The following is an 11504-nucleotide window of genomic DNA, read 5'->3' on the forward strand; positions in this document are numbered from 1 at the left end:
CCTGCAGCCTGCCACTGCCATCTGAACTGCCTGGTTGGAGTCTCTGGGGCCAGATGTTATAGGACAAGCTAAAAATAACCAGGCAGACCGGCCACCATCAGGGGTGGGGGTGGGGGTGGGGGCATGTGCTGGGCGTGGACACATGATCCCAGGGACCCAGTCGAGTGAAGCTGAGACAGTCTGGCAGACCGTGCAATACTTCTGCTCCTCATTCGCAGGACACCCCCGGAGAGAGGGCCCCTCTCCTCTGAACATCTGGGAGGAAACGCCTTCTACCAGCTGCAGGATGGGCAACAGCACGAGGAAGGTCATCTCGGCTCTGTGCTTCCTGCTGCTTCTCCTCGAAGTCGGTTCTGCCAAGAATATCTGGAAACGGGCACTGCACACCAGGCTGGCAGAGAAATCCCACGTAAGTGTAAGTGCCGGGGTGGGGGGGGCCGGGAAGAGATGGGCGATTCCCAGACACTGTCCATTCTGTAAGCACTCCCCCGGATGCGGGCAGGGCAGGCGTCTGTCTTTATCTACGTGCGTCAAAGTCGGGTGGTAGGCAGATGGAACTCACACCCTCAAAAGCTCTTTTCCTGGAAGCAAAGAAGCAAGGAGCACATCAAAAATGTGCGAGGGGACCGTGACATGCTTTGCCTACCAAAGTATACTTTCTCTTGACACACAGCACCTGAGTCCAAGGACTTAAAACTGAGTATTGTGTCTCAACAATCAATAACCAAATGTTTGTGAAATATAATTATGCATTCCTGTGGTTATTTACTCATTCGGTAAACATTTAGCAGAAACCATCTGGGCCAGACACTGTGAGGGGTCCTGTGGGTACAAGAGGGAGACACCCGCTCCCAGCGTGGAGGCTGACGTAGTTGAGTGGGGAGGAGTCAGGGGATAGGTAATGGCCGTACAAAGGAATGACATGACATAGCAAGAGCAAGAAGCACGTGCCCTAGAGTATGTGCCCAGGCTCCGCTGCTCATCAGCTGTGTGACTTCGGGCAAGTTGTTTGGTGTCTCTGAGCACCAATGATCTACTCATCTGAAAAAGGCAGAATGACACATTCCTTTCAACAAATGTGTTCGATCACCACTGTTGACCAGGCACTGTCCTAGGCTATGGGGATACAGACACCAGATCCCCTGCCTCAGGGGATTCACATTGCAGTAGAAGAGGCGGAGAATAAGCGAGAAATAAAAGTAGAACATAGTATGTTTGGTGACAAGTGTCGAAGGGAGAAATAAAGCAGGAAGGGGACTAGGAGAGAGTGTGGGACTAGGGAGGAAGGTGCAATTTTAGGTCCCCGCCCACAGGGAGCACTGAGGCTCAGAGGGTTAGGGAGATAACACCGGTGCTCTCAGCTTATGTGTGGACATTAACTGCCTCAGTGTGCACGAAGCATATTAGCAAGCGGTCAGTGCATCTGGGTGACATTTAATTAAGTAATCGTGAAATTAGTTGGTGCCTGCCTCCCAAGGTGGTGTATAGGTTCCTCAGGGTACAGCCTGATTCTGTCTCATTCAGTGTAAGGGTCCTGATGCCTTGCCAGGTGCCCGTCACTAAGTTAGTATCCAGGACGCTCTTGTGGGGGAATTACGGGTAAATGCAATGGAAGCACAAAACATGTGCAGCTCTGCCCCGGGGAATCAGGAAGGGTTTTCCAGGGTTGGAGGCACTCAACCTGGAGCTTTAAAGGATGAATAGTAGGAGTTTGCCGGGTAGCAATGTGGGATAGGGGGCTGTTTTGTGGACCCAGGCATGGTGGGGTACATGAAACTGTATTGACGCTAATCTCAGCCGCCAGGGCTCACGTTCTACAGGTTGGCAGGAGGCCGCTGTTTGTGGAAAAGAGTAGTAGTGAGTGAAATGATGGCAGGTGTCTGGAGGAAGGAGAGCTCACGTGAGATAGCGTAGTCACAGAAGGCTTGCTGGAGGAGCGGAGACCCTAGATCTTGAAGAACTATTAAGAATTAGGAGGAGGAAGGACGTACCTGGAAGAAGATCTGTGGGCTGAGGTATGGAGGCAGAGACGATGCATCTGAGAGCCCCTAAAAGGGCATTCCTAGCTGTAAGAGAGGGCTTGTATGTGCAAGGCGGGTGAGACACCCTTCTCAGGCTTGACCGCTCCATGCTCTTTGCTGGCCCAACAGGAAGATTTTGTTCTCCCAGGTGTTCAGCACTTTGGTTCCAGGACCACAGACAGATTTCCAATATATCATTTAGTTTTATCTCCACCTTGTCCTGGGGTGTCACAGGAACAGACACAATGACATCTCAGTATGAGAAATACTGGGGCTGGGGGGTGGGGTGGGCAATGAGGGGTAAGGGGATGGGAGGTGTCTCTTTAAAAACAGAGGCTTGAATCGCTTCAGAAATGAATTGCTTCTATCCACCATTTGTCAGGCGTTAAGCGCTTCGAACGTGCCCCTCGTTGGGTTGGAACTCTTCCCAGTTATCAGCAGACAGCAACATCCCTCCTAGAGCCTTTCCCCGTTATCAGCAGACAGCAGCATCCCTCCCAGGAACGAGATGCAGGGAGAGTTTGTGCCAAGAACCTGCCTCAGAGAAAGAAAGCCCCTGGGGAAAGACAGGCTAATGACTTGTGGCTCAGAGAATAGGAAGGCTGGGCCGGGTGCTGGGCCCAGGAATTCATCTCGGTGGCATCTCTAATAAGATGTGCAGCCTTGGGCCATTCGCTGTCCCTCTTTGGACCTCGAGTCATTATCTAAAAAATGAAGATAGAGGACCAGATGCCCTCCAGGCTCCTTTCAGTTCCGATTCTAACTTCCATGCAAATGTCCAGCAGGGAATTTAGGAGTCCTGGGAAGCAGTCCACACACACTCAGAGTCAAGACTTTCCCATGTGGTCCCTACTGCCTCCACGCAAAGCTGAGTCAGACCTTTGGCCTTGGCCCTGAACCCTTGACGACTATGGGGCAGGTCAGGGAGGGGCGAGGCCAGGTGTCTGGTAGCATGCTGAAGCCAGGCTGGACCCACTCGGAGAGTTAAACAGAGCCCTTACTAAAAGTTGAATCACATAAACATATCGTTGTTATTTAGATTACAAAGAAAGTACTCCTTATTAGAAACACGTCACTTCCTGCTTATTTTGCTACATCTCACTATTCTCTCTGCTCTTGAGGCATTTATGTCTATGATATCTGTCTGGCGGAAGTACTAAACCTTGAGGAGCTATTGCACACCTGTCCCACACCTGTCCCAGGTCCTCAGCAGTGTGCTCTGCCCCTCTGCCCCGCCCCCATCGTTGGCTGGAAATCAGCCACGGTGGGAGTTTCAGCCCATGGACATGGCGAAGGCTGCACCCAAGAGCGAACACGTTAACAACGTGTAGCTGTTAACACTGACCAGCCCGCGGCCGCCTGCTCCCTGTACCAGGCCCATCGCTTCTCACCTTCTCAGAGCCCCATCTCTATCAGAGTAGAGATGGGCCCAGGAGAATTTCCTGAACACAGTGTGCGTTACAGCCCGGGCACTCAGAGACAGTGACGGAGAGGGCGACGCTGCCTTCTATTCCCATGGGAAACCGGTCGTAAAAAGGAGAAGGCTTTTCCTCTCTGACGCTGTTTCCTCTTCTGCAGCGCTGGGGTGCCGCCTTTGCGGTCCAATGAGAGGACCACAGAGAGCCTTCGGCTCCGTGCCTGGCACACAGCCACCCTCTCCCACAAGTGCGCTATTCAAAACCAGACAAAAGGGAGAACCAAATATTTATAATGCTGGATAAGACAGAAGCAGAATGTTTGTAAATAGCCCAGAGGCCTTTGCAAGAGCTTAGGGTCAGTTCTGGGGAGCTGGTATTTCGGGCTTCTCTTTCCTGACATTTGATGAAACTCATAAGAACAGTGATTTCCCGAGCACTTTCTATATGTCAGGCCAAGAGTTCGCTATGCGTTAACTCTCAGGATCCCTTCAACACATCTCCCAGGTGGGGCCCCTTGTCACAGCCATGTCAGCACGGGGACCAGGCGGCCTGCGGGTTCAGGTGTGTCGCTGTGGCTGCGGGTCTGTTGTGCCCCCCTAAGCTCCCTTCCAAGGCGGCTGGAAGTGATTGTGTGGTTTGCGCCCTGCCCAGAAGAGAGGGCAGTGAGGGGCCGCAGCTGCCAGGCGCAAGGGCAGCCTCCCGCCATGCGTCCCGCCACACAGAGAAACTGTAGAGGACGCTCTTAGTCGACCCAGAGCTGCATCTTTTGGTGATGAGCACAAAAGCCCGGCGGGAGCCAGCAGCCGGTGCAACTCAGTTTCTTAGTCTCCCCAAGCTAGTTCTCCTTCCCTTTGTTATCTCACTGAGCTCAAGAGCCTTCTAAAGCGTCGCTTTTATTTTATTTTTCTGTTAAGTAGCAAGAGTGGGAGAGGCAGGTGGCCTGGAGCTGTGTGTACGTCCCGTCCACCCTCATTCCCTGACATCTTCACCTTCTTCCAGTAAACAGAAGGTTATCTCCAGCGGGAGCATACTTAGGACAGGCCAAGGTGCTGGGGGGTTCATACCATGGGAGCGCACAGAGCTGAAGGACACAGCCCAGCCTTCTCAGCCTTGGGCAGGGCATGCGTCTGAAGAGCATTCTATACAGTTTCTCAGAGGTTCCCCTTGGGTTTGAGCGCCAGAACACCTGCGCATTAATATTTCCTGGATGGGCCCCTCCTCTTCCCTGCCTCACGTCCCCACCTGCTGGAGCTTCCAGGGACGCCTCCCAAATATACACCCTGCACTAAAATTCTAGTCTCAGATCTACGTTGTGAGTTTAATTTTGTCTCCCCCTCCCAAAGATATGTTCAAATTCTAACCCCTGCTATCTGTGAATGGGACCATATTTTGAAATATTAATTAATTAAAATGAAGACATATTGGAGTAAGGTGGGCCCTTAATCGAATACTGGCTAGTGAGCTTACAAGTTGAGGAGAGACACAGAAACAGACGCACAAGGAGAGGGACAAGCGAGGCAGAGGCAGAGACTGGAGTGATACCTCTGCAAGCCAAGGAACCCCAAGGATTGCCCAGAGCCACCAGGAGCTGGGAGAGGAAGGTGGGTCAGATTCTCCCTCACAGCCTCCAGGAGGAGCCAACCTGCTGCCACCTTGGTTTCTGACTTCTGGCCTCCAGAGCTGTGAGAGAGCACGCTCTGTTAAGGCCCTCCGTTTGTAGGGCTTTGTTAGCGCAGCCACAGGAACACTCATAGAGTCTGCTTCTGGGAACAAACGCAATCAGTTTCTGTTGCTTGCAACCAGTAATCCTGATGATAGACATTCCCCAGATGTGGACATCAAGGTCACAATGGGGAGTGACTCGCCCCACATCATTCTGGCCAAGGGACAGGAGAAGCTATCACCACATCCTCAGTGTCCTGGGGACTTTCCTCACTCCTTGACAAATGTGAGATTTTACCCTCTAGGACCTCATCACCAAGACCACTAAGATGCCTCTGTCTGGAGGAGCAGAGGCTGCTCAGTGGGCCCTGGAGTGTTCATGGCCAAGGCCCTGTGGAGAGAGGGGAAATGGTATGCCCGAATGAAGCAATTCCACTGCAAGCTTGGCCATACCCTAGTGTCTAGCACAGAGCCTGGCCCATCACAGACACTCAGAAACATTTTAAGAATGAGGGGAAGAGCTAGCTGTTTGGGCAGATAAATGGAAGGAAGGAAAAGCAAATGGATAACATGATTATGGAGGTGATCTTGGGCCGTTCACTTTCTTTTCTCTAGACCTGGCTTTCCCACCTGGGGTTCTAGTCCCGAAATTAATTCCAGGTAGAAAGGAGCAAGGGGATAAGTATTCAGTGTCCTGTGTGGTTATAACCTGGGAGTGTGCACGTGAGAGGGAGGCAGGAAAGCAGAGGGAAACGGTCATTGTCCATAGCAGCACTTGTCACGGTAGCCAAGGATGGAAACAGCCCAAATGTCCATAAGCTCAGAATGGATAAATGAAAATGGTCTATCCACACGGTGGAATTTTATTCAGCCATTAAAAAAAAAGGGAAGGAAGTGCTGATGACACAGGCTACAGCATGGATGAACCCTGAAAACATACTCAGTGAAAGAAGTCAGTAACAAAAGGCCGCATATTGTTTGATCTATTTGTATGAACTGTCCAGAACAGGCAAATTCACAGAGAGAAAGTAGATTAGTGGTTGCCAGGGGCTGGGGAAGGAAATGTGGAAAAATGTCTTAAGGAGAATATAATTTCTAATTGGAGGTGATGTAAATGTTTTTAAAATAGATAGAGGTGGTGATTGCACAATATTGTGAGTTTAATTAATGCCACTGAATTGTACACCTAAAAATGGTTAAAACAGCAAATTTTATGTAACTTTTATCCCAATAAATGTATCTATCACAATAAATATATAAAATATATTATGATAAAATATATGTTATGTAAAATTTGATCATACTTTGTTTTCCTGGTCTCCCTAAACAGTTCCTTTAGAGTCTCTTCAAACATTTTCATAATATTTTGACTTCTCCTTCTTAGGATTTAGCTCCATTATTATTATATGAATGATTCGTTTCTTTATTGTGACTTGGTTTAGTTTTTCATTAACTACTTTTGCAGATCACAAAAAATGCAATTAGTTTGTTTTATCCATGTGATGTTTTGTTTGCTGTTTGTCACTTGTACTGGAGCTGGGGCATGTGAAGGCAGGGACATCGTCTAGTTCAGCTCAGCTTCCCTTGTACCCAGCCCTGGGAGTTATTAATTTACCTTTAAATGAATGAATAAATTACATTAAAACGTTCCGGAACAAGATAGAAGGGATGGAAAGTTCTAAAAGACTTCCAGGTGCACAGCTGTGCCCAGCGGACACCAGTTGAAGGAGTCGGTTGGGTTTGCAGACATGCACGGAGATGGGGTTGTCCCCAGTGTAAGAGACCGGTTTTTGAGGTCCTCTCAAAGGAAGTCCCATTAGCTGTGCACCAAACTGAGCTCCCAGAGCTGGACGCTGAGGTCCCAGGGCGTCAAGAAACGGCATTCGTCAACGCACACTGAACTCTAAGCCCTCTGTTGCGGGGAGAGACATATTTTAGGTCTTTGACGTCCAAATTCCAGAGGAAGAGCGAGTAATACTTAGAGGAAAATTGGCTTTCTTCCTGCACCAAGCAGACCGGTCCTGGTGCGCTTTTATTGGTCTGGCCGTTAAGTTTCTGGGACATTCCAAAGACAGGAAGGCTCTTAGTGTCGGAATGAAGGGGGTGGGGAGCGCTGAAGGAGGGGCTCGAGTAAATTGAGAGAACTCTGGAGATTGGATTCTTTCTCCTTAAATGGAAATGGTTTCAATTTTATTCCTGATTATAAAAATAATGTTTACTGTAAAAGAAATTGAGACAATCCAGAAAGTTATAAATAAATAAAAGCGATCTAAATTCTTCCTCCAAGACATAAGTGCTGTTGACATTTTGGGGTATGTGTGACCTATACTTTTTCATGAAGCAGTTATACTAGACACACATTTTTTTTCTTAATGATATTTTATTCATAATGTTTTTTAAGTTTTTTATTGAGATAAAACTCACATAACATGAAACTAAGCATTTTAAAGGGTACGATTCAGTGGCATCCAGTCCATTCACAATATTGTGCAACCATTATTTCTGTCAAGTTCCACAACATTTCTTTCACCTTAAAGGAAAACCCCAGACCCATTGAGCAGCTGCTCCCCATTCCCCCTCCACCAGCCCCTGGCAACCACCAATCCGCTTTCTGTCTCTGGACTTGTCCATCTGGGACATTTCATATAAATGGAGTCATACCGTATGTGGAATTGTGTCTAGCTTATTCTTGCTGTTTTGTACCTTGCGTTTTTCATTGAATGATATACAGTGAATATGTTAATATGGTAGGTCTGTGTCCTCTTTTCAAAAGTTTCCGTGGTGTTCCAAGGTACGAATGTGCCATTATTTATTTATCGAGGCCATTTGCTTCAGTGGCATCCAAACTTGGACTTGCAGAACTGGGCTTCCCACCAAAGGAGCCAGAACTGGCATTTTCCTAACCTGCTTCCTGAGGAAGCGGCAGCAGAATGGTGTTGTGAATTTACAGATGCCTCCGAGACAATCTCCCTCCAAAACAGAAAATAGCCACCAGGCCAACAACCTTAAGGAGCTCATTTTGATCCAAGTAAGGCATGTACCACTGGACAGTGCCTGCCTGAGTGGCACACTGAATGAATGTCCGGTAGCTGTTTGGAAGTGGACTTGCTATACAAGCTCTTAGCGAGGATGGAAATAACAGATGGAAATCACGGGTTACCCTGGAATCTTCACGAAGGCTGTTGTCAGTCTGGGGAGAGCTGCCTCGTTCTCAGAAGGATTTGACATGCCTTTATTTTATTTTCGGCTCAGTGGCAATGGAAGGGAGGGCTGGCTGGGGCTGCAGAGAGTGTAGGTGCCAGGCACACAGGTGGGAACAAAACTGAGCCCCTAAGGAGAGCACATTGTAGGGGAAGAAAAATAATATACCGATGTTAGACCACAGCGCTCCCTCAGTGATCAGGGGTTTGGAGCTCCATAAAGGCCGCAGCCAGGGTGATAGGCACAGCCTGTGCAAAGGCCCAGCAGTAGGACTGGGCTTTTCACATTCCAGGGACCTCAGCGAGGCCATGGCGCTGGACAGGAATGGATGAGGGAGAGAGCCGTGGGAGAGAGATAGAGACTTGGAGAGGGCAGGGGCAGCTTGGGTCTGGGGTCTGGCCTGTAGGCCAAGGACTTTGGCCTTTAACCTTTTAATCCTTATGGGCTGGGAAGCCATTCCAGTGTGAGCTATCTATATCTTTAATAAAATTCAGGTTCTTTCTCAGAACTCCAGGAAACATCCTTTGTTAAGGACCTTCTTTGACTATCACCTTGCAGGATATGAAATATTTTTCAAAACATTTAATCTTTTAATCTAGGCCCCTCAGGGAAATCAGTTCTTTATCACCCTCCACCATCTGTTGTTTGTGCCTCTGCCGGCACCATGTAAATAACTTGGGAGATTTGACTTCTAAGGCGCTTATCTCTTTTGTTCTCTCCAAATTCTGAGAAACGACATTTGAACTTTACTTGGAGAGCAGTGGCACATCTAAAATTGATCTCTCTATATACCCCCCATTAGGGGTGGCATTAGGGAGTCACTGGACTGGGAGGTGTCACAGGTGGGTGAAAAGTTTTTCACTTCTGATCTCCAGGTTCCACTAAATTTCCTAAATGAGGCTGGATGCAAAAACAGGCTAGGCGGAAAAATCAGCCGTCCCCTCCAGACCATGCAAGGGCATTCCTCACGACCCTCCAAAGGAGGCCGGGGCAATTGTCACGTTGGATTAGGATTAAAACAGTAGGGCCCCACCATGGGTCCAGTGTCATTAATTCTGAAGAAAATGAACTAAGAGCTAATGGCGTAGGATTATGTCCCCTGCTTGCAGCTTGGAAATTATTCACGATGGCACTTGGAATTAGGGGGACCACGCAGAGCGGAGAATGAACCAGGAGTTGGGATTTTCATGCTCAGGTCTTCCCTTTGTTTGGGGAAGCACCACCAATCTTCTGAGGCCTTCTTTTCCTTCTCGGCTGAATGTGTTTTGTGTTCATTTTTACTTTTCCTAAGTTTAATAACCTATGTAGAGGAGAAAAGATGAATTCTCTGGGTGAAGCTAAGGGAGGGGCCAAGAGCCCCATCATTCCCAAGCTGTTCCCCTACTCTCCCACAAAACCACTGATTCTGAGATTCCACCAACTCAAAGAAGCGCCTGCTCGGACCTCTTCTCGATGGCCTGTCGCCCCCTAGAGGGCATTAGGAGCAGCGCATGGAGTTTGCAGCCACTACAGTAGCGGCGCGCAAAGGGTATTTAGGAATCCTTGACCTTTTTAGTCGAGATCATATGGCGTATGACATTTTGTATCTTGCCCTTTTTTTTTTTTTACTAATACATAAATGTTTTTCCTGTCATTAAAAATTCTTCCTGTCATGAAAAAGTAACATATGCATGGCTATATATATATATACACTATATATATATATACACACACACACACACATACATATAATGTGTATATATATACATATGTGTATATATATATACACACACACACATACATACATATAACCAGCACAAAAGAGTATACAATGAGGAGAAATCTCTCTTGGCTTCAGGACCTAATTCTTCTCCAAGACAATATTCTTGATAACAGTTTTTTGCGTGTTCTTGTATCTCCTTCCAAAAAAGTTTTAGGCCTATACAAATATATGCATATTACGTGTGTGCATATGTATATTTTAAAACATAGTTAGGTGCATAGCAAACGAACTGTTCTGTACCATAATTTCTTCATGAACCACAATATCTCGGTGATCTTTCATAAGCAGGTTAAGGGCAGGTTTTAATGGCTACATACTATAGTCTGCAGACAGGCATTATTTACTTGGACAGTACAGGTGGCAGGATTTTGAAATATGTGTGCAGGGGAATGAGGGAGGGAGGTAAATAGGCATTTAGATGGCCATAGCAGTTTAGGCATAGGCCAGGAGGCAGGGCAAACCTATATCTACGTGTGTGTGTGTGTGTGTGTGTGTGTAGGGCTGTGTAAGACCTGCCCTCCACACACTCCACTTTCAAATCCAGAAGTAGAACAGTGTTCCCAGCATGGATAGGGTGTGGTGTCAGAGACCCAGAGTGGGTTGCCTGCTGTGACAAATTCTTACAGCCTCTCCTCTAACATGTTATTTTATTGGCCACATGCCTGTATGTCCTGTGCGTTAAGTGATGTACCTCATTAACTTTTTACTGATACATAATATCAAAAAGCACAAAAAATCATGTGCCCAGTTCCATAAATCCACACAAAATGAACCAGCGCCCAGATCCAGAAGCAGAACAGGGCCAGCCTCCAGCCTCTCCCATGCCGCCCTTGATCACTGCCCACCGAGTGGCTACTCTCCTAACTTTTCACAACAGACATTAGCTTTGCCTCTTTTTGAACTAAAAATATAAATGGAATCAGACTACGTGTTGCCTTGTGACTTTTTTTTTTTTTTTGCTCAATATTATCCAAGTTGTGTGAATTCGTTCTATGTATGATTTGTAAATTCTCAAAACTCTATATAAACATATGGATTCTAAGATACATATGTATATATGTTTTTGTATATACATGTAGACACACATATATACCCTGTTATATAGATAATACATGCGACATATATTTATCTATTTAAATATATATATCCGGATAGACGCTTAACAGATCAACTCTTCTCCAGAATCCTTTACCCTTTTTGCTGCTGACAGGCTTACAGCCATTTCAGTTGGAGGCTATTATTACAAAGAGAAATAACATCGGCTAATTCTCAGAGCAACGCCCCCGAGGCGAGTTCTGCTAGGATTACCTAGGACTCGGAGGCCCAGCGACTAGGTCGCAGCGCGCAGATCCAAGCAGCGCTGGGACCTAGCACCGGCCCGGCTGGCTGCGGCCGCTGGGCGCGTCTGACGCCGCGCTCTCCCCGCAGGCGGAGGAGACG

At 47.6% G+C, this 11504-nt stretch overlaps 1 protein-coding gene across 1 annotated transcript in view; it reads left to right on the plus strand.

Annotated features, from left to right (window-relative positions):
- Positions 1-230: 230 nt before the first annotated feature.
- WFDC1 (WAP four-disulfide core domain 1) overlaps positions 231-11504 on the plus strand; it is a 24237-nt gene continuing 12963 nt past the window's right edge. The window contains exons 1-2 of the mRNA XM_015600281.2: positions 231-409; positions 1152-1209. Coding sequence (XP_015455767.1) covers positions 287-409; positions 1152-1209 — 181 coding nt within the window. The 5' untranslated portion in view covers positions 231-286. The remainder of the gene's footprint in view (positions 410-1151; positions 1210-11504) is intronic.

The sequence above is a fragment of the Pteropus alecto genome, unplaced genomic scaffold, assembly GCF_000325575.1.
Source record: "Pteropus alecto unplaced genomic scaffold, ASM32557v1 scaffold7, whole genome shotgun sequence".
NCBI classification, from domain to species: Eukaryota; Metazoa; Chordata; class Mammalia; order Chiroptera; family Pteropodidae; genus Pteropus; species Pteropus alecto.